Source organism: Microtus pennsylvanicus, chromosome 12, assembly GCF_037038515.1.
Source record: "Microtus pennsylvanicus isolate mMicPen1 chromosome 12, mMicPen1.hap1, whole genome shotgun sequence".
NCBI lineage: Eukaryota > Metazoa > Chordata > Mammalia > Rodentia > Cricetidae > Microtus > Microtus pennsylvanicus.
The window spans coordinates 606,798-630,022 of NC_134590.1; the positions used below are offsets into that span (position 1 = coordinate 606,798).

Consider the following 23,225-nt stretch of genomic DNA (forward strand, 5'->3'; position numbering starts at 1 on the left):
TGATATTTACCCCAACGTGTATGCAAGGACTAACAGACCAGCTAAGGAATCATTACAGTCAGCTGCATCTGCCTTGGGTATCCAATGTTTTGTCTGTACCTAGGAATCTTTTGTTTCCTATAATTTACATGTGTGAAACTCTGGCAGGCTAGCTGTGCTTATGAACAATTAAAATCGAGTCCCTCCAAGTTTCTGATTTTATATGTGCTCCTTCTACACTACATTCACTCTCTTTAAATAATTAAAATCTTTATTTTTTTATACTTGTTTTATTTTATATGTGTCTTAGGGTTTCTATTGCTGTGAAGAGACACCATGACCACGGGAACCTTTAAGAAGGAAAACATTTAATTAGGGTTGGCTTACAGTTCAGAGGTTAAATCTGTTATCATCATGGTGAGAAGCTTAGCAGCATGTAGGCAGACATGGTGCTGGAAAGGTAGCTGAGAGTTCTACATTTTAATCTGTCTGCAACAGAAAGTGAACAGACCACACTAGGTGTAGCTTGAGCATATGAGACTTCAAAGCCTGTCCCCACAGCGACACACTTCCTCAACAAGGCCACATCTACTCCAACAAAGCCATATCTCCTAAGGCCACTCGCTATGGGAGCCATTTTCTTTCAAACCACCACAATGTGTATGAGTGTTTTGCCTGTGTGCATCTGAGTGTTTGTGTGCACCATATGTAAGCCTAGCGTCAGTTGAAGTCAGAAATATCAGTATTAAATCCCCTGAACTGAAATTACAAATGGTTGGTGGCCACCATGCAAGTGCTGGAAACCAAATCAGAGTCCTGTGCAAGAGAAACATGTGCTCTTAACTGCTGAGCCATCTCTCTAGCCCCTAAAGAGACACTCCTTACGTCTGCATATTCTTAAACGAGAAGCCCCTGGTCACACTTAAACAAAAAAGGAAGATAACCATTTCTATATACACAAAGGACAGACCTATCTCACATGTCACACTAGAAACTAAATATTATGCAAGGGCATAAAACATTAACACAAACTAAATACCAGTTTCAGTCCAGATAAATGCGCAGAATAAACATCAGATTTTTACACAGAAAGATACAGGAGATGGAGGTGTGGCTGCATGATACAGTGATTGACCTGGCCTGTACAAGGGTCTGCATTCAAGCCTCAGTAGCAGAGAGAGAGAGAGAGAGAGAGAGAGAGAGAGAGAGAGAGAGAGAGAGAGACCCAATACTATTTCACACCATACTTAATCAGAAAATTCCTATCTAATATTATACATGCAAATAGGAAAACCAAAGATTTCACTTCTTTAAGAGATTAATAGTTCTGGAGCCATGCAGTCCTGGGGTGGGGGCTACAAGCTGAGCTATAGACACTTTCTGGTTTCTATTTTGGGGCTTATGAGAGCTCTGGGGCTGGATGGGGAAGGGAAGAAAAGAAGTGGACACCTGGGGGCCTTGTCTGTAGGGACAAACTAGAGTCCAGATGACAGTGATCAGAGACCCCCCCCCAAAAAAACCCCAAAAACCAAAAAGGCTCACATTCTAGCAATGGATCTTTCCATGGCCATGAAGATGAAGTCACGATCAATCAGCTTGAGGCACCTGAAAGTCTGGATACTGATATGCTGACAAGGTCCCTGCTGGGTGTGTGTACCTTGTTTGGTTTTCCTGCAGCTGGGACCAGGTTAGATTAGTGAGGCACAGGTGAGTCACTGGGCAGATACAGGAAGGAGGCATGCTGTTGGAACCAGATAGGTCTGGGAGGCTCTACACAGCAGTATGTGGGTGCCTGACAGCTGTGTAGAGGAGTGGCCCACAGCTGAAGGGCTTCTTTTCCTCCACCTTTGTTTTCCCAAGATATAGGCAGCTATAGTAACACAAATAATTGGGATAGACAACAGATGGGGGCCCTCGCCCTCAACATCCCCAACATTCTCTGGGAGGAGCAGGTGAACAACAGATAAATAACAGGCAGGACTCCTGGCCCCATCTCATCTCAGAGTATTATTCCTGGTAGTCTCCCAGAAAAAAGGGCCTTGCTTCATGTTCTCTTTGTATCAATTGCTTGATTTTTGACAAGATGCTGTTTGGGGAAAACAAACAGGCTTGAGAAGCCATTCTTAGTGTTGGTTTGAGCTGCTGGAAGAAGTATAAATTTGGTTTAAAATAGAAGGAAAGACACTTAATATAGATTTCATCATGACTAGGGGGTTGAATGTTAACCAAGCCCCTGAAGATCACTAAGGAAGATGCCAGGCTTCTTCATGGTCATATGAAGGATACCATCAGCCTAACAAAGACCCTACTGTTGCACCTTCACAACCCACCCTCTCCTACCCTAGTGTCTAAGCCCTATCCACTACCACTCTCCAGTTCTAAAGTTTTGTCTTTACAAAACTGCTGTATATAAATATTATGTTAGTTTATTTTTTGTTTACTGTGATGAAATGCATGAGCCTGGGTAACTCTTACAAGAAAAGAGGTGTGTTTGGTATATATGTGTGTGTGTGTGTGTGTGTGTGTGTGTGTGTGTGTGTGTGAGGGAGAGAGAGAGAGAGAGAGAGAGAGAGAGAGAGAGAGAGAGAGAGGAGGAGAGGAGAGGAGAGGAGAGGAGAGGAGAGGAGAGGAGAGGGAGGAGAGGAGAGGAGAGAGAGAGAGAGAGAGAGAGAGAGAGAGAGAGAGAGAGAGAGAGATTCAAGTATTTGGCACAGTCATCACCTCAACTCTGGTGAATGCTGTCATAATGAGGGAACATTGCTTAGAGGGAGTGATCACATTGACAGGCAGGAAGCCATAGTGAGGGGATGAGCTTTTTCCTCTCTTCTCTTCCCTACCCCCTTTTTTTCCAGTGATGGAAGTTGAACTCAAGACCTTGCTCATTCTAAACAATCATCCTATCACTGAGCGAAGTCCCTGGCACCTAAGCTTCTCTTTTTAAATAATAATATGGAGAACTAACTTAAGGTCCTGTGAAAATTGGAGAACAAGATTCCCACTAGCCCCCCCCCCCACCTTTTTTTTTTCTTCAAGATAGGGTTTCTGTGTAACTTTGGTGCCTGTCCCGGAATTAGCTCTTGTAGACCACCAGGCTGGCCTCAAATTCACAGAGATCCGCTTGCCTCTGCCTCCTGAGTGCTAGGACAAAAGATATGCACCACCACCGTCCGGCAAGGCCCCATTATTTTTGGGTTTTGTTTTTTGTTTTTTGAGACAGGGTTTCTCTGTGGTTTTGGACCCTGTCCTGGAACTAGCTCTTGTAGACCAGGCTGGTCTCGAACTCACAGAGATCTGCCTGCCTCTGCCTCCCAAGTGCTGGGATTAAAGGCGTGCGCCACCACCGCCAGGCAGGCCCCATCTTTTAAAACCTCTTCCATCTCAATATCAACACTTTAAGAGAAAAGCTTATGGCACAGGGACACTTGAAACACACACCCAGACCACACCAAACCGTTGCAAATGGTGCGATTCCATTTGTACAATATATATATATATATATATATATATATATATATATATGTATGTGTGTGTGTGTGTTTCATTTGTACTATATATATATATATGTATACACACACACACACACATATATATTGTATATATATATATATCACCTGTAAGGCCGGCTTTTACACTCTTACTCTGCATACTTTTCCAGGATGCCACATGTATTTGCTCTTCATTCCCGAGTAATATTCCATAGTGCTTATACTGTAGTTTACTTGACCATTAACTGACGGAAGGACACCTGAGTGTTTACACTTTTTTGATGATCACAAATAAAGTTGCTACAGGTTTTTATCTCTCATGGATAAATACTCATGACTGAAATGGCTGGGTTATGTGATAACTACCTGCTTAGTTTTATGAGAAACTGCCAACTTGTTTTCTATAGCCTTGACAACATTTAAAGTTGTATTAGCCTGGCGGTGGTGGCGCACGCCTTTAATCCCAGCACTCGGGAGGCAGAGGCAGGCAGATCTCTGGGAGTTCGAGGCCAGCCTGGTCTACAGGCACCAAAGCTACAGAGAAACCCTGTCTCGAAAAACCAAAAAAAAAAAAAATTGTCAGTATTTTTATTTAAGATTCTAAAAAGAAGTATGCTATTAGCTCATTATGGTTTTAATTAGCATTTTATTGGTGGCTAATAAAGTTAGTCATTAATCCTTAATTGCCATCTGTTTATTCTCTTCAGTCTTTTGCCCATATTCTAATTGGGTTTGAAAAACACTATGTAGTAGTCCTTTGTTAGATATGGTTTGCAAATATTTTCTTCCAATCTATGTGCATGTATGTGCTGAATATGGCACAGACCGTTAATCTCAGCAGAGACAAGACAGGAGGATCTCTGTAAATATAAGACCACGTTGGTCTACACAATGAGTTCTAGGCCAGCCAGGAAGACAAAGTGAGACCCTTTCTTCTCTAATCAAACCTGGAACCTATCCACTAGTTTTGAAGCATGAAATAATTCTCAATATTTTTTCCAGGTCAAACTTTTCAAAATCATTCTCAACAAGACAAATGAGGCCTTATACCACATACAGTTTTCACTTATTCCTTGATTTTTATCCATTTTAAAGTTTCTATGTTTCATTTTATGTTACTTCTTTTCTTACAATATTCAAACATCTACAACAATAAATTCATGTTCAATATTTAAAGAAAGAAAGAAAAGCTTCTTGATAGAAGCTACATTAACCCTATAGGTAAATTCAGAGAAAACTAACATCAGCTAACATGCTGAGTTTTTCAGTGCCTGAGTAAAGTATCTTGTCCATTTCTGTAGGCCTTTGTTGGTTTCTTTCATAAGTGCTGTACAGTTTTTAGCATGTGTTATACCTGTTTTGTTAAATTTATAGCTCAGTATTATCTTCGATGAGATCATGTATGTATTGTTTTTCATTTTGGTTTCCATGTTGTGCACACTGGTAGTGTTTAGGAAGACAGCTGTTGATTGTGTACTGATCTTACGCTTGATAACCTCGTTGAACTCACTTGCTTAGCACAAGAGCCCTAAGATAGTGGATGGAGGCAGGTCAGCAGGTTTACTTAAACAATACAGGCAATACAGGAAGTAACTACAGTGATGCCCCATTTGGAGATAGGCTACCTAAACCAGACGCTGGTGACAGGCATGTTTCCATCTAAGCTAGGGCCCTGAGCAGCAAAGAGTGACGCATGAACTACCCTCTCAGTCTCCCAGACAGAATATCAGGATGTCAAAGTCCCCAGCCAAGAGCAGCTCCAGGCCATAGGGGTAGGGTATGGGGGACCGGGTCTTCAGGGAAGTGACCATAAACTGTGGCCTGAGGGTAAGCAGGGGTGAGACTGGAATGGAAACGGGAGAGAAGAGGGCAAGGACCACAGGCGTCCTCATGAGTCTCAGAATATACTGCCCTTTTCAGGGTATCACCAGGGTTTTGCTCATTTCTCCTTACTAATGGGAGAATCTATCTGCCATGTCCACAGCCCCACTAAGAACACACCAAAGGCTGGAGCCACACAGCGGGCTTGCTCATGCCTGTATGGTGGAATATCATCTGATATTGAAGATAAACAGCCTAGACTACACAAGTGAGACTCCAGCTCAAAAACTAAATCCCTAAGCCCCAGAAACGAACAAAAGGAACAGTAATCTTGAGGGCAAGACCATAGGGATGTGTTTGAAGCAGAAAAAGCCTCCTCACTGTGAGAAACTCACTTTCTGACCCTGCCTGGCCAGTCCTCCCTGTTCCAGAAAAAGCCTCCTCACTGTGAGGAACTCACTTTCTGACCCTGCCTGGCCAGTCCCCCCTGTTCCTGCCCTAACAGCTCTTCACTCCTCACTAGTATGAACAGGAACTTTGGCCTACAGGGCTTCACCTGAACCAGTCAGGCCAAACAGTGGCAAGCGTCTGGAGACTCCTATCAACTGCGTTAGCCCAGAGTCAGGTGACTCCTAACTTCTTTGCCAGGCCTTCTTTCTAACCACAGAAAGCAACTGCCCCTACCTACTCAACCCAGCTGTTTTCCAGGTGCAAATTAAAGAGTCTTGAGTGGAGTTGGCAGCTGCCTACCTGCAGGCAGGGGTGGTGTAGCCAGACACAGCCTTTCCTCCACCCCGCCTCTTCCTCCTCTAGGAGGAGTCTAGTAACTGTCCTGGATTGGAGGTTTTTGGAAAACTGAACCCACTCTCCTCCTCCTGGTTGGCCTCGGGCCGTTAAAGAGCTGCTACTTAGGACCTCAAGAATTTGAGGGGGGGCTTTCAGGAAATGCAGATTTTGCTCAAGTAGAGACCCCTTTTGGGCACCTTCCACTGCGGATGAAGTTCCCGGTGCAGAACACACAGGCTGTGGTAAAAAAATTAGCTCTAAAGGTGATTTTTATCCCTCCGGTTTCTATCTTGGCCTCTGTCGGAGGGTAACCCTGCTTCTCCCACCCAACTTCTCCTTTGGGGCGGGGACTAACCAGATCATTCCTCCCGGCCCGGTCCTCGGATATCCTACCCACGCGCAGCACTTTGCCGTGAAATGCACGCAGACGGCCGACACTATGGGGGACAGGCTGGAAGCCTGGGACAGGTCGGGGACATCTGCAAACGCCGGAGAAGAGGTGCCTGTTCCTCGGGTCTATGCGCGCCGCTGGGTCTTCCTGCTGGCGGTCAGCCTTCTGAGCTGCTCCAACGCGATGGTACCGGGCGCCGGGACGGGCGGGGAGGGCGGGGCGGGTCTTTCCAGCAGCCCCAGCGCCAGTTTGTTTTTGCTTCTTCATGGGAACCTACCTTTCTTCTAGCCCAAGAGGTAGTAAAAGAAGGTAAATACCTGTTCTGCCTGGAGGGAACAGCCAAGACGACAGGTCTGTTAGTCTCAAGGGTCTCAACCCTGCAACTTGTTGCTTTCTAGCCCCCAAATGCTAATGTCAGGGGGTCCCGTCAGGCACAGGTAGACTGCTGGTGATCCTCCCTACCGTGGAGCTGTTACCGTCTGCCGCTCAAAGACAGCCAACGCTGCACTTCTCTGGTGCTGGGTAGCTGAATGGCTAGCATTTGGGCCATGCAGCTATGAGTTGTATAAAATATAGCTCAGACTGTGGCAAGCCTGGGGGCCATGAGGAAGTACAGCCCTCGGTGGGTCTAGATGGTGTACAGCCGCCTACCAAGGATTCAGCTACCCACTGGCACTCAATGTGAATCAGCAGTAGGTTGGTTCTGATGGCCCTATCTTTTCCCCTGCTTTGGGTGAAAGAGAGGGATACAGGTGATACCTGCTGTGGTCCTAGAGTTTATTAACTATGACAGTATCAGAAACTTCTCTCCTGGTAGCTGCCTTTACTAGTTGAGACTTGCTGCTATGGCTTGGCTCACAGGTCCAGTTTCTAGAATTAGGAAACATAATTGGTTAGGGATGAATGTCTGTGGGTACATGCGGGAATCTACTTGAATCTTTCCTTCTGTAGATGCGGGAAATCCTGGGACACTTGGGTAGTGTCCTGCTGTCCTTATGGAGCAAACAGAATGTTACCCTGATGCTAAAAATTGTCACGATCCAGGCTGGGTCCTCATTGTGACCTGTGGGCTACATGTTCAGTCATGCTTCCTGGAGTCCCTGCTCTTTTGTAGCTGGTGACGGGGCTCCAGGATTCTGAGAGAGCAGCCTGAGGGGTACATAGCTGTGAGACCAAAAGATGGCCCTGTGATTTACATGGGAAGGAGGTCAGGGGGTGAGCTAGGGCAAGGCTGAGAGCTGGTTCAAAGTATTGTCCAGTAGGTGAGATGGATGGACTTTTTTTTCTTCCACATCTGTCGTGTGATATCTCTGTCCTCTTGTATATGGGCCACAGCTCTGGGAGGAACAAGAACAAAGGTGAGAGACTTGCTAGATAGGCTCTGGGTTTTTTTCTTTTTCTTTTTTGGATTTTTGAGACAGGGTTTCTCTGTAGTTTTTGGTGCCTGTCCTGGAACTAGCTCTTTTTTTTTTTTTTTTTTTTTTTTTGGTTTTTCGAGACAGGGTTTCTCTGTGGTTTTGGAGCCTGTCCTGGAACTAGCTCTATAGACCAGGCTGGTCTCGAACTCACAGAGATCCGCCTGCCTCTGCCTCCCGAGTGCTGGGATGGAACTAGCTCTTGTGGACCAGGCTGGCCTCGAACTCACGGAGATCCACCTGCCTCTGTCTCCCAAGTGCTGGGATTAAAGGCGTGCACCACCACCACCCTGTGGGCTCTGTTTTTCTTGCTCAGCACACAGGTTCTGAAAACATACCTGGTCCCTGTTTGCTCTATGAGGCCAGGTAGGAGGCAACTGGGCCTGCATGGGGCACTTTATAAGTCTGGGAGACCTATCTGTTCTTGTATCCTTCTCTGAGAAAAAAAGGAAATACAGCTGTTGCACAACCTTGGGGTTTCCTGAGGCTTTGTGGTTGGGAAGCCTGACACTCTCTGTTCAGCTGTGGAGGGTGTGGCTTGGACCTTTGACATCCTGAGTAGGGTTCATCAGGAACTTTGATTTGGGACACACCCTTGTTGGGCCACAAATCTATCCTCTCTACTGTTCTAAGCTTGGGTGACCTCTTCTCTCCACTCAGCCCCCCAGAAAAACTTCCTCCACATTTTTTTTCACTTTTCCGGGCTTCAGAGTCCCTATGCTTTGTAATGCCTAAGACAGGAGGATGTTGTGCAGAGAGAGATGTCATTGATTCCATCCATCCCTAAAAAAGTCCTGGGCTCTGAACTCTTATGTCTTGGCTCTCTTTGGCCCCTCCTTGGTCCTCATGCATGTTCTGAGCCCCCAAGGCATCATTTAGCCGTGTCTGGATGTCTGGCATGGAGTCTCGTCCACACACCAGACCAGGCCTCATAGTCTCCTCCAAAATGTGTACCTTGTCTATTTTGTCTCAGCACATTGCTCAACCATGAAATTTGGAACCATGGCTACCATCTGCACTCACGCCCATATCTCCCCCTCTTACCCTGTGTGCTTCAGGACTATGTCCTTAAGTGCTATGACCCACTCAGTGTGCAGGATATCCCACCCACTGAGATTCTGGCTTCTCTGTCTCTCATTACTCACAGCCAAGTCTCAGCTGCCCACTTTCATATTTCCACCACCTTCAACACAGTACCTTCCAAGCAATGGACATGATCTCCATTGATTGCCTTTAGCCTCAGAGATTCAGACCAATTCTGATGAGGTTAGTGGTCCTTCAGACTCTGGCCAGGTTTTTGGCCTCATGTCTGCCTCCAGGCTGGTTCATGGTTCACTGCTGGGCAGGCTGTGGGCCATACCTGGCTGCTTTCATGGTTTGTAACAGAACAAGGGTGATTCTCTAGCAGGGTGACCCAAAGTTTCTGTTAGGCTCTGTCCTCATAGACTTTACAGGCATGCCCACACCCCTGCTCCTACCCTGAGCTAGTCAAATGTGGGCTGTCTAGGTAATGTCTGTGACCCATAGCTGATTATGTGTGTCCCATAGCTATGGCTCAGCTTCGCACCTGTAGCAGACACCATCGCACAGCACTTCTTCCTGTCCATGGAGCAGATCAATTGGCTGTCACTAGTCTACCTTGTGGTATCCATCCCATTTGGCATGGCAGCCATCTGGGTTCTGGACTCTGTTGGGCTCCGTGAAGCGGTAAGTTATCTCATACCTGTGTGAGATGGGGAGGGACCCTTTGACTTTGGGTGCAGAAGTTCGGTCTCATCTCCAGATTAGAGTCTACCAGTCCTTCTGGCTGGGCTCTCCAGGCAAAGCAGCTGGGGAGGGCAGGTAGATATTGGGGTATCTCTATAAGGTGGGGATAGGCATCTGGAGATGTAGGTGTGAAGGGTCTTGACTGCCATATAGTCTTTTGACTGTCCATTCCTACAGACTATCCTGGGTGCATGGTTGAATTTTGCTGGGAGTTTGCTACGTGCTGTGCCCTGCTTGGATGTCAGGATCCCCAGTCCATTTGCCTTCTTCATGAGTGGCCAGAGCCTCTGTGCCTTGGCCCAGACCCTGGTCATCTCTTCTCCAGCCAAGCTGGCTGCCTTATGGTTCCCAGAGCACCAGAGAGCCACAGCTAACATGATCGGCACTATGTGTGAGTCCCGGGGTGGGACCTCTGCAACTTGGGCTCAGCTCACAGACCCTGCTGGATGTGTGTCCTCTGCTCTCCAGCTTGGGCCAAAGCCCAAACAGGCAGGATTCCCTACAAGGGCTGGGGTGAGGCCTGTCACAACTGAGCTTATACAACTGTTTTTCTACCCAGCAAATCCTCTGGGCATCCTTGTGGCAAATGTGCTATCTCCTGCCCTAGTCAAGAAGGCAGAAGACATCCCCATGATGGTGAGGGGCTCTTGATGATCTTACATGTGGCATGTGTGCTGTGTCAACTTGAGTATATACATATACTTGTGTACAGTACATATGGTAGTTTTACTGGTATGTGATCTACACACACATACATATACCTGGTGTATATAAATGCTTGTTGTTATGACATCCTAGGTATGTTAACATGATCTGCTTCTTATGTAGGACTAAGTCTGGAGCTGGGAGGTTGGGCTGGTGTTATCAAGAAGGGATTCATCCTTGAATATTATTCTGAATGCTAGATTCTACATACAGCCATAAAGAACAGATGAGGGTAGAGGGATTCAGCCCCCCAAAGGAGCGGGGTTTGCCGATTCTGGAGATTAAAGGCAGGTACCAGCTAGTAAGGTGGACAGAGTAGACTGAGACATGTGGGGGTACATGTGTCAGTGTGATGTAGCATGATTAATAAAAACCCAGAGACAGATATTGGTCAGAAAAGCAAAATAGCCAGCTACCGTCTCTGACTTCTACCCCAGTCCGAAATGGCAATCCTGTGTCTGAGAGCTGTCTCCTCCAGTCTTATATGCTTCTCTAGGGCTGGGATTAAAGGCCTGCAACACTAGTATGGCTTCTTTGTGACACTCAGAATCTCTCCCCAGCTTGGTATCTACATTATCCCTGCTGCCCTTGCCTGTCTCTTGGCCACTGCCTGCCTCTGGGAGAGCGTGCCTCCTAGCCCGCCATCCACAGGGGCTGCCAGTTCCACTTCAGAGAGTTTCCTCCACGGCCTCAAACTGGTGGGTTATGTGGGTTCTGGGGGCGGGGAAGCTATGTTCAGAAGCTTGCTTGGGCTCCTGAGTTGAGGGCTGTTTTTCCTTCTAGCTCATCCAGAATAAGGCCTATGTCATCCTGGCCATATGCTTCGGTGGTGGCATTGGTATCTTCTCCAGCTTCTCAGCCCTCCTGGAACAGATCTTTTGTGCCAATGGCTACTCCAATGTAAGTTGTAGCCCTGCCTTTGGAGTGGGCTCTGCCTCTGCGAGGGTTACCTACTGCTCCTGAGCACCCAGTTCACCCCTGTCCTATAGGGGTGAGATCAACAGCCCCTCATGAAGATGGTAGCCATGGCTGTTTATATATCTCTGGGTCATGACCTCTGCCTCCTGACACAGTGGCTGGTGTAGGTCTCTCATGGGCCATAGGCATGTATCTAGGGTCTATGGGGTATCTGTGGTGATACCCCTTTCCCTTTAGTGAGGTTCACATTGTAGAAAATCCATGCTAGGAGGCAGCTTGATAGGGTTGCCTAGACTGGCCCTCTGGAACCTCCCTGGTGATGATGTATGCTCTCAGGAGCCCTGGTGGCTCCCTGCCTCTGGATGGTTCTAAGCTTGCCCTCCCCACTTCTAGGAGTTCTCAGGCCTCTGTGGGGCTCTCTTCATCGTGTTTGGGATTTTGGGGGCACTGCTTCTAGGCCTGTATGTAGATCGGACCAAGCACTTCACCGAAGCCACCAAGATAGGCCTCTGTCTGACTTCCATGACCTTCGTGGCCTTTGCTCTGGTGAGACTCATCGGGAACAAAGATGGAGGGAGACTATGGCAGATGGGCAGGTGAGGGACAGCGGTGGCTTCCCCAGAGCTGGCGCCTCAGTGTTGGGTAACCCTGGGTAGGACTGGCTTCACCGCCACACTCTGTCACTCAGTCTAGGAACTCACAGGGGAGGTGGCACGACTCACCGCCATCCCTGTTTCATTCTCTACCCCTTGTTGGTGCCAGGTGTCCCAGCTGCAGGGACAGACCTTTGCGTTGGCTGCCATCTGCTCCCTCCTGGGGCTGTTTGGCTTCTCAGTGGCACCCGTGGTCATGGAGTTGGCAGTTGAATGCTCGTTTCCTGTGGGTGAAGGTGCCTCTGCTGGCTTGATTTTTGTCCTGGGGTGAGTATCCTTCTGGGTGGCGTTGATCACTTCTCCCAGGGTATGGATCTTGCGCCATGGCTCCCTATCCTTGAAGCTAGGAACGTGCTTGCTCTGACCGGGATAAGCATGTACTGAGTACTTGCTGCGGGCATGCCTGTGCCTCTGCAGGGCCAGTGTGGACAAAGGCAGCCTACTGCTTCAGGAGTGACAGGTGTTGCACCGGTGGGCATAGGTGTTTTTTCCTTCCCAAGATAGCATTCGGTGTGGTGGGCAGAGAGCCTTGCTGCCCAGGCTGAGGGCCCTCTATATCTAGGCAGGCCGAGGGTGTGCTCATCATGCTCCTACTGACAGCGCTGACCATGAGGCGAACGGGCCCATCCTTTTCTACCTGCCGGCAGGACGAGGAGCCTCTAGACTGGACAGGTGAGTTTCTGAGCCCAGGCCTTGGCCCCAGAGAGCTAAGACCAGACCAGGAAGATAGGGTATTAGGAGGCCTGGCCCAGCTGAGGATATTGGATCTTGTTGGTCTTTACACCCTACTGGGCAGTTACCAGTTGGTATGGGTGTGAAGTAGTATGGCCAAATGTCTGGGCTCTGCTTGTAGGTGTAGTCCCAAGACCCTGACAAAAATCCAGCATCAGTATCCCCGCCCCCCTGTGACATGTTTCGAAATCCAAGAATATAGAGACAGATCTTAGAAAGGGGGCAGAGATCTTGAAGTGAAAAGGAGGGAAAGAGACAAAGAAGGGGATAGAAATAGAAATTTACATAGAAATAGAGACAGGAACAGAGAGAGAAAGGGGCATAGAGACCTGGACAGATGGGGGAGGTTGATCAGAGATGGACAGGGTTGAGAGAGACAGAGATAGAGGTTTTCGGATGAGTGTGGTTAGAGACCAGAAGTACACCCGTGTCCCTATAACCTGTGGTTCCCAGCTGTTGGATCTGAGAACATCCTGTGGGCTGTTGAGGCCAGAGACCAAGACTGTCTGCGGACCTCTCTGTGGTCACTGTCCCAAGGGTCAGCTGTGTCAGGCCTACTAAGGCTTGCCTGTGGTAGAAGTTGGGGACTCTGACTGCCTAGGCAGTTGAGGGACAGACCTGTGCTTGTGTTTTTAGTGTCTCTGCTGCTGATGGCTGGCCTGTGTACCGTTTTCACCTGTGTCTTGGTGCTCTTCTTCAACACCCCGTATCGACGCCTGGAGGCTGAGTCTGGAGGGCCCCCTTCGCCCAGGATATGTGACAGGGAGCCAACGTTAACAAGCTCCACCCAAGTGCCGCCCCTTGAGACTTCTGGCTTAACACCTCCAGCTGGGGCCTTGCAGGAAGCTCCTTGTCCTGCCTCTCTTCCCAAAGGACACTCAGAATGGGCAGAGACATCTGGTAAAGCAGAGACTTGCTAGGGTCTCTGTCTGTGCCTGTCACGCTAAAAACTCTGACAGGGACACAAAGTCTTTAGCATACCTAGGGCATGAGAGGATTGCCTTTTGGTCCTTAGGTAGACAACAATAGATTGAAAATAACTGCTGTTGTGTGGATACTGGTCAGTTAGGGTAGACCCTGGCCTAGCCGGACATGTGTGGCTGTTGCAGGGAGCGTCTGTTCAGGGGCCGGAGTGAGTGGAAGATTCCTGGTAGGAAACTGAAGGAGATCTGGGGACCATGGCATGGCCAGTCTGAGGTAGACAGGTGCAGAAAGGTTTTTGTCTTAACTGTACGACCAGACACTTAGCCTGATTCTAGAATAGCACAGAGAGGGGTGAGCTGGTCTTAGAGTAGGGAGCAGAAGGATCTCTGGTAGATGCACCCCCTCTAATGAACACTCACAGGCAAGTTTGTATGTCCAACTTTATTGAACTGGCTACAGCTTGCAGCCTGAAGGATGGAGAAGCTCATGCTGCCTCTTGCACGTGGGAGGACCAATAGCTCAACATTTTGCAGTCTAGGTTGCCAGCCACATCAATGAAGGGAAACTCTAGCATCTGATTCTCCTAAGAGTCAGCCCAAGATGGGTAGGGTATTGGCAGGGACATCAAGTTGGTGGGGGTGGGAGCCGGGAGAGACCAGGTTCCTGGGCTCCAGCCCAGACACAGTAAATTTCAGGCACTTGACTCCATTCAGTGGGTTCCTGATTCTTGGTTGACCTGTTCAGGTGTGGAGAGGGGCAGAGAACTAAGAACCCAGCCAAGGGAGGGGCTAGGGATGTATGATAGGTGGGATCAGAAGAGGGATGGAGGAAGTAGGTAAGACAAAGAGGGGTTGGGGGAGGGGAGGGGCTACCAGGAGTCGTGTCCTGGTGGCGGTAAGGAATACATGGTATAGACAAGCTAGGACCTACACTTTATTCCTGACTCCTAGTCTGCTGCCTCTATTACTGAGCTAGCTAGTAGCAGAGTGGTGGTGTATGCTTTGTGGGAATGCTGCCCCTAGCTGCCCTCTGATATACTTTAGGGGTGGGGGTTGGGCGAACCTCACTTGCAGTCATCTTGTTGGCTTGGGACATCAGTAGACCTGAGAGTGGAAAGAGACGGATTAGCTGCTCTGAGGAAGACTAGGAAGTTCCTACTGTGACTCCTCTTGTGGGAGGCCTGAGGATAGTCTGATGTGTACCTCCTACCAATCTGTCCTCAAAACCCAGGTGCCTAATGGTCCCTGGAGCCCATGGTGACTCACAGCAGGTACCTGATGGAGTAAGGGGCAGATGCCTGGGACACCAGAATGCTTCCTTTCCCTAGTGCTACGTTTAAGTAAGCCATCTATGAAAGGGGCTTAAGACAGCAATAGATGGACGATGCCTCCCTGGGTAATAAAGGGCCAGATAGCAGGAATAACCCTTCTCTTAGTTATTCCAAATGACTCTGCTCTTAGGGTCTCAGGGTGGCCATTTGAGGCCCTGGAATTAAGAGTTCAAGAGGGCCTGGTGAGGTGGACTTGGGCCCAGGCATGTCTCTTTTCAGAGTGGATATTCCCCAGCCCCTAAGCCAGACTCATTATTCCTTGTGGATGCTGCCCCTGCCATCAAGGTTGAGCATTTTGAAGGCGTTTAGGATGGTCTCTGTATTAGTGCCTGCTCACAAAAAGGCTTTTAGAGTCCTATCTTATCCTAGGGCATCCAGTGCTTAGTCTTGCTGTACCGTCTAAGGCGTCTTTCCTATTCCTGGGCCTGAAGAACTTCTGTTCATCCACATGGGTCATTCTGGCTTCCATTTGGGAACCAGGGCTCTGATGGTGAGAGAGTCTACAGAGAGCTAGATAGGCTGGTACAGCCCCTTTTGATGCCAGTGTGGCAATTTCTCAGAAAATTAGGAAACAACCTTCCTCAAGACCCAGCAATACCACTTTTGGGTGTATATCCAAAGGATGCTCAATCGTACCACAAGGACATGTGCTCAACTATGTTCATAGCAGCATTGTTTGTCATAGCCAGAACCTGGAAACAACCTAAATGCTCCTCAACCGAAGAATGGATAAGGAAAATGTGGTACATTTACACAGTGGAGTACTACACAGCAGAAAAAAATAACGACAGCTTGAATTTTGCAGGCAAATGGATGGATCTAGAAAGCATCATTTTGAGTGAGGTAACTCAGACGCAGAAAGACAATTAGCACATGTACTCACTCATAAGTGGTTTTTAAACATAAAGCAAAGAAATCCAGCCTATAAATTACAATCCCAGAGAACCTAGACAACAATGAGGAACCTAAGAGAGACTTACATGGATCTAATCTACATGGGAAGTAGAAAAAGACAAGATCTCCTGAGTAAATTGGGAGCATGGGGACCTTGGGAGAGGGTTGAAGGGGAGGGGAGAGGCAGGGAGGGGAGCAGAGAAAAATGTAGAGCAAAATAAAAATAATAATAAAAAAAGACAGAGTCTTTTGGCTCAAGTGTGGGGGATATAGGCTGGAGTCAATCTAAAGACACCATCTTCTGTGGAGGAAGGAGAAAGTTGAGGACTGTTTCTGTTCTCAAATATAGGGAAGGTGGGCACTAGGGAACCCCCATTCCAGGTAAAATATAACTGCCTTTCCCAGCTTCTGAGGTAGGACAGAAGGCTCCTGCGCCCCGCCTCAGGAATGTCCATGGCAGGCCACTGAGACAGAGAGGGTTAAGTGCCAGCTGAAGTGACTTGATGGTGGGGGAAGAGCTGGCATCTGGCTCTGAGATATGAGTAGGTCAACCCGTACACACTCTTCCAAGCCCACAGGGTGAGCCTAGGGGTAATGTGGAGGGGTGGGGATGCAATAGGGAACTGGGTTGTCTCTCCAGTTCCTGCCTCAAATCCATTCCAGTTTTCTAACCACCATGAACACCCTCTGCCAGCTTTTAACAAACCAGAGTCTTGAGGAGCTATTCTGAGACCCCCGAGAACAAAGTCCTTTAGTATAACTAAAGGAAATCAAACAAACCTAGAGGTGGCCATAATACCCCCAAAATATGAGCGTGTGTCAGCATTTAGGGACAATGTCCTTGCTATACTTGAGGACGAGATCACACCTACTCAAGGAAATGTAAGTATCCTATAGGTCCTCTTTGTCAATGAAGCTATCGCTGTTCTTATCCATGAGCGTGAGGACCTAGGAGTCGATGCCAGGCTTATTGCACTGCTGGTGTCCCAGCTTTGCCCCAGCTCCTACCCTTATCCCCACACCTGGCTCTGTTCCACCAAAGGCACAGACACTCTGAGGTCACATGTGTCCCCCTATACCAACTGTATGAGGGGCTCCCAGGGAGCAAAGGCAGACTCACCTCCTAGAACTTCCAGAACTTGGGTCTGCTCAGAGTTAGAGAAGACATTGGAGGGTGCTCTCTGGGTATGCAGTGCCATTTTCCTTGGTATTCCTGCTGGCGTGAGTGGCAGGAGTGCCAAGGATGAGGGCTTTGAAGCAACTGGGGGAACACTCAGGGACAAACCATGGTTTGGGAGACTTAACTCACACAGTGGGGGAACTATGGCACTGGAGGGTTCAGTCAGTCCACTGTGTCCAGTCCTAGAGGGCTCCAGGGTAAATGGACTCCAAGGATGGACTCATGCATCCCATGCTCATACCCTCCCTCATTCTGTCCAGTTTGTTACCATGACAACCGTGGGGCATGTACCTCTACACCCACACCATTGTGTATGTTCACGTGAGCGTACACATAAAGACACCCATGTGTAAGTGAATGTGTGTATACATGCTTGGATGCCCCTGCCCTGCACCTCCCTGGCTGCCTGCTCATCATGCCTGAGTCTTTCCTGTCCAGGATCCAGCTTTTTGCTTGTCTTAAGATGCTGTCTGTCCCCCTAGGATAGGGCAGACTTTGGTTACCACTTCCTACAAGGACAGGCTGAGGACTGCCATCCCAGGGAACTGGACAGCTGCAGAGTAAGCCTAGGTAGCCTGGTGGTTACTCAGATACCACTAATCTCGGCCCAGGCACCAGGAGGTTTTTATTCTGCCAAGAATGCTACATCTTCATGGCCTTGTGCCACATTATTGGCCAAAGGCTGGGGGTCTGAGTCGTCCTAGGCAACTGGATGCTGCAGAAACTATTGGTACTGAGGATAGAGTGCTACCTGTTCAAGATCAGCAGAGGTGCTGAAAGGCTCTGGCCCAAGAATCTGATAGCTGGGCAATCCTACCCTGGTACATTTCTAAGCTGTGACATCTTCCATACTGTGCATTGTCAGAGGTCCTGTCCTATCCCCCAGGGTCATAGCCTCAGTCACAGAATTGCCTTCCCAGATGCTACCTCAGACCTCCAGGGGGAATTGCCAGGGGTGGGAGTTTGTTCAGGAATGGGAATGGTAGCTGAGAGTGAAGGGCCTCGATTGGGTTTAGCTCAGCTGCAGGAGTGGTAAGCTCTAAATTTGAGAGGGCCACCAGACCCCAGGGAGGATCTTGGCTCAACCTGAGCACAGCACTAAAGATAGCACGTTGGGAATATTTAGATTCTGCACACAGCTGTCTTCAACAGGTGCAGAATTGTCCCAGTGGTGTCCTGAGCTGTGCAGAACCTTAACCACTTACGCTGTCCCCACAAATGATCCTGAGCCAAAGCAGATGCCGAGCCAGTCATCTGCACGCTGTGACAGTGTGGGTGTCAGGTGCTTCTTCTGCCCCTACTCCTGCAGGTAGCTTCTGTGCACTCACCCCTCAGCCACACACCCCGTGGGCCCCAGAGACAGCTTCAGATCTGGAAGCCTGAGCTGCTGAGGAGTCTGAGTTTAGGTCTAGTGAGGGAAACCTGTTTGGTCACCTAAGGTTATCTAACCAGTTGCTTAAGAGCAGGAAAGGGAGGGGGCTCAGTATGCAGATGGCTGTGAGGGGTGAGGAGGTTTATTTGGTGCCTTGTAGGTCAGCGTGCCTTTGCAGCTTCCTCAGGGAGCAATGGTTCAGAAGGCAGGAGTCTGCCTGTCTCCGGCAGGCTTGGGTAGGGATGGGGGTGGGGAACCAAAGATCAGACTTATCAAGGGCAAGAAAAGAAGTGGCGCACCTGTGGCATATGGTCTGGGTATTTCTGTTCCCAGCTCAGGGAACTTTCTAGGATTCCAACAGAGGAGGCTCAGGGACTTAGACTCCAGACCAAATGCAGGCACAGTTCCAGGCCTTAGGGCAGGGGCTCCTCTTCTGACTGCCCAGGATAGCCCCTCCACTCTCTGCAAGGATTCCTCCCTTCAGGATAGCTGAGCACCTATTATGGGCTCTGGGGTTTCTCAGTGCTACTTTTTATCGACTATATTTACAGTTACATTCTCTTTACAAATAGAGACTTAATGAAGAGTCAGGAGAAGATACCCCATCCCTGTGGACTGTGTGCCCTTCCAAGCCCTGATGCAATGTAAAACTGAGAAGGCTCACTCAAAGACAGCCTTAGGGAGACGTCAAGTCACTGCTGGGCATTGGGGTAAAGCCAGCCAACGGAAGTCGCCATGCCTGACTTCCACAGAGACTGCATGCCAATGGCGAACACAGCTGGTAAGGAGCTTGTCTGATGTTTGCCCCATGGCGGGACAGCTTCAATCTAGGCCAGTGTCTCTCAACCTTTCTATTGCTGCGACCCTTTAATAACCCCCCAACCACAAAATTATTTTCATTGCTACTTCATAACTGTGATGTTGCTACTGTTATGAATAGAAATGTAGTCGGCATGCCTTTAATCCCAGCACTTGGGAAGCAGAGGCAGGCTGATCTCTATGAGTTCGAGGCCAGCCTGGTCTACAAGAGCTAGTTCCAGGACAGACTCCAGCTACAGAGAAACCCTGTCTTGAAAAAACAAACAAACAAACAAAAGGAATCATAATGTAAATATTTTTGGAGCTAGAGGCTTGCCAAAGGGATCCTGACCCACAGATTGAGAATTGTTGGTCTAGGTGGACACAGTTGCTAGAGAGGCACCCACTCTGGGGACAGTGTCTGCGGAAAACCAGTTTGGGTGCTTCATAGTCCGTCCCCATGAAGCCTGGCAGAGAGGGGTCATTAGGGCTCAGGGCTTGGGATCCCAAGATTGTGGGCTGAGAGACCCAGAGGTCAGCCCGGTTTGAATGACCTTCAACTGTAAGATCTCAAAACCTGAAGTGGCTCTAAGTGTGAAAACCCGGTTGCACTGGCCAGAAGGCGACGCATTCAGGGCAGGCAGTTGCAGAAAAGGCCTAGAAGGTTGAAGTTCTCTCAGGCAGGACCAAAACAAAGTCTGTAATCTCGCCCCCACTCCCAAAGACCGCCCTGGGCGAATCTGCTGGGTGTGCTCGTCTGTTCCAAGAGAGGAACGAATTGTTTGCTTGCTCCAGTTCAGAGAAGGTGGGCGACGGATTCCAGAGTCGGTCGTTCATTACACGCCTGTGCAGAAGTAACGTGGCTCCAAGTCTCCACCCTCCTGAAGTCATCTAGCACACGCAGTCGCAATGACTTCGTACCCGTCTCATCGGGAATGCACTGCTACCCTCCGGCCACCAGGGGGCGGGTGTTCGCTATGGCGCATGCGCTTTCCTGGCTGCAGGAGGAGGCCTTTGCTCTTTGCCAAGTCTTCCGCCTCAGTTAAGCTTCCGGCGCGAAGGTCACGGACAAGATGGTGCCCCCAGTTCAGGTCTCTCCGCTCATCAAGGTGAACCCTCTTTACCGTCGCGCACGGTGCTCAGAGCCCTTGAATGCCCCTTGCCACTACCCCGACTTAGCATCGCCCACCCTCTCGAGACTGCTGGTTGTGGTCTCAAGGCAGTCCCGGGCCTGGCGACCCCTGCAACCCCCTGCCCTGTGCCCCTCTACCCGTACTCCTCCATCTCCGATCCCCTCGTCCTTCTGCTCTAACGTCCTTTTTTCTGCAGCTCGGCCGATACTCAGCCCTGGTCCTCGGCATGGCCTACGGTGCCAAGCGCTATAGTGAGTTCAGGGACCGGGAGTGCGGGGTTCGGGGTGTGTGGGATTGCCGGGCTTGCAGCTCCTGGGGAGGGAGACGATGCTTGGGCCACAGGGGAGCAGGTGGGAGGGAACAGCTGCCGGGAGATTCTGGGGTCGGCTTTTTGGGGAAGAAATTAATTCTTTCCGCCCTCTAGGTTACCTAAAGCCCCGGGCAGAGGAGGAGAGGAGGGTGGCAGCGGAGGAGAAGAAGAGACTAGATGAGCTGAAACGGATTGAAAGAGAACGGGCAGAAGGTATGGCTTTTAGCCCCACCCCCCCAAGCCCAGGTTTTCTGGAAGTAGCTGTTGTCCTCCGTGGAGCCTAGCGGAATGTGCAGGCCATGCTGCTGCAGCACTGCCTTCAGAGAGGCTGCCTGCCGACGAACAGGCCCTCTGACCCCTCTCTGTTGACTTCCTGCAGATTCCAGTGAGGTGGAGTGGGCGTTGGGCACCTGGGATGCAAAGGATGGTTTTAGTGTCAAAAGTGAGGTTCTCTTGGGATTAGATTCTGGACTTTTTATAAATGCAATCCTGAAGTTCTCGCAGGAGGCCCGAGTGTGTATAATGTGTGACACTGTCTCTTCTCGATTTTCAGCTCAAGATGACAGCATACTCAAGTGAAGCGCCAGTGAGCTTGCCTTTCTTAAGTCGCTGAGAATGAATAAAAGCTTTGTCGAGCGATGCTCCGGCTGCCTCTCTTTACTGCCTTGGTTGTTTGCTTCTAGACTGGCTCTGCAGTTGTTTCCTGGGTTTTCATGGGGGAGGGGGCGGTTTCAATGGAATTCGTGATCATTGCCTGACATGGATACGAAGTGCAGCTCGGGAGGGTGCTGAGGTAAGGCCAAACTGGGCTCCGAGGATGCCAAGGAAATAGAGTGGCTTAGCTGCCTGGATGCAGCTCACTCTGCTTTGAGCACGCCTGCTTTTGTCAGCAGCACAGGCCCTGTACAAGGCTGGTGGGGGTTGATGCCTTCCCAATAACATGGGTCTTGCACCACCCAACTCGTAATTTCCCCTGGGTCTTGGAAGGTGACCCTCCATCCGAACCCCTGGGCTCCTGTATCCTGGCCACTAGTTCTTTTCAACTTGACACAAACTAGTCACCCGGGAAACAGGAACCACTATCGAGGAATTGTCTAGCAAATTGGCTCATGGTTATATCTATGGGATATTTTCTTAACTGATGGTTGATATGGGACTGTCCAGTCCATTGTGGGTGGTACCACTCCTGGGAAGATGGTATTTGGTATAAAAAAAGCAGGCTGAGTGAAAAGCTGCTTCCTCCCTCTGCTTCCCCTAAATGGTATCCCACTATCTGGGACTCTGAGGATTAAATTTGCCACCTCTTCCCAGTGCTGAAGGCAAACTGCTAGATATAGTTTCTTCCCAGGAATGGGAAAACAAATCCCATGAATTTGTTCTTTGTCAGATAGTGCATGTTTAAAAGCCTAGTCTTGTGAAGTCCCACTGAACTTACAACAAATAGCTGCAGTGTTTATAGCAGACAGAGCTGCTGACTGCTTCCTTCAGGAGGATCCCACCCAGGCTTTCAGTACAGGTTATCCCCATTCGGACCAGTTCCATTGGATCTCGGCTCTGCTCACAGCCTTGACCCAGCAGAGCTCTCAATGGATCAAGTATGATGTGCTGTCACGTAATGTTAGCATGTGTAAAACTGGTTACCTTCTCTGTTTTGTTCTGACTTCCTGGGCGTAAGCCTTTGCTAAAGCAGATGGAACTGAATACCTATATGCACACGTATGTACAAGAGTAGCACTCTGACTTAAGACAATTCACAAATCCTTTGTAAAGATCTTTGTGGGGACTTCATCAAACCAGATAAATACGGGCTACACCATTTAACATTCATAGTTGGCTTTAATTTGAAAAAAAAAACCTTTACAATTTAAAAATATTCGGTTATATTTGATCTTTTTCTTCTGCTATTTCCTAATGTCTTATACCAAGCTGCAGAGTCGTCTCCAGTGGGTGAGTGGCAGGAGGGCCCAGCAGCCACTAGATAGGGTTTACAGGATACAGCAAGTCGAGGACTTGGGTGCTGGACCACCATTGCAAATTTCTGTGCCCACTGTAAGAGAAGATAGACTGAGTGGTCGCTTGGTCTGCCTTCTACACCAGGTGCCCGCTAATAGCACCAGCAGGTTCTCCCTGCAGGGGTTAAACTGGATCTGAGAAGTGCCCTCAAATAGCACCAGCAGGTTCTCCCTGCAGGGGTTAAACTGGATCTGAGAACAACCCAAGGGGATTATGCTGAGCCTCTCCGGTCACTGTGATTACTTTCAGCCCTGACCTTCCATGACCCAGAAGCTGCCTTATTCAGTGTGCTCTCTCAATGCTGTGGAGAACCCCAGGCCCAGGGTAAATAAACCCTGGAAAAGATAATATCACTGGGTTTCTGATCTGGGGGGCAGTGGGTTGTTAACTGAGTCACGGGATACAGGTTAGCACCGTGCCAATTTAACTCTTGCTTAGCTCACTGATTTCATTTTTGCCTTTGTGTTGTGTCTAATTCAGGTTTGCTCTTTGGTTTCTGAGGATAGTTTTGGGAGATTACAGGCATGTGCTACCACACCTGGGAAGGAACAACTACTTACTGAAACGTTCAGTGAGACTTCTCATGTATAGGAATATAGCATTCCTGTCTGAGTGAGAG

General features: G+C 49.0%; 3 protein-coding genes across 3 annotated transcripts in view; 2 read left to right on the forward strand and 1 right to left on the reverse strand.

The window, feature by feature from the left end:
* Positions 1–6,152: 6,152 nt before the first annotated feature.
* Positions 6,153–14,418, forward strand: Slc49a3 (solute carrier family 49 member 3). Its single transcript, XM_075943316.1, has 10 exons — positions 6,153–6,648; positions 9,426–9,584; positions 9,822–10,035; positions 10,204–10,280; positions 10,910–11,047; positions 11,133–11,249; positions 11,661–11,813; positions 12,030–12,187; positions 12,483–12,592; positions 13,289–14,418. Exons 1-10 carry the CDS (start codon positions 6,511–6,513, stop codon positions 13,570–13,572), a joined length of 1,548 nt encoding a protein of 515 aa, XP_075799431.1. The 5' UTR covers positions 6,153–6,510; the 3' UTR covers positions 13,573–14,418.
* A 5,698-nt stretch (positions 14,419–20,116) lies between these two features.
* Positions 20,117–21,237, forward strand: Atp5me (ATP synthase membrane subunit e). The gene is made up of 4 exons (XM_075942880.1): positions 20,117–20,259; positions 20,480–20,534; positions 20,708–20,806; positions 21,147–21,237. The coding sequence occupies exons 1-4, from the start codon at positions 20,224–20,226 to the stop codon at positions 21,170–21,172; spliced, it is 216 nt and encodes a 71-aa protein (XP_075798995.1). The 5' UTR covers positions 20,117–20,223; the 3' UTR covers positions 21,173–21,237.
* A 1,175-nt stretch (positions 21,238–22,412) lies between these two features.
* Positions 22,413–23,225, reverse strand: part of Pde6b (phosphodiesterase 6B) — a 57,858-nt gene continuing 57,045 nt past the window's right edge. The window contains exon 24 of the mRNA XM_075942881.1: positions 22,413–22,640. Coding sequence (XP_075798996.1) covers positions 22,579–22,640 — 62 coding nt within the window. The 3' untranslated portion in view covers positions 22,413–22,578. The remainder of the gene's footprint in view (positions 22,641–23,225) is intronic.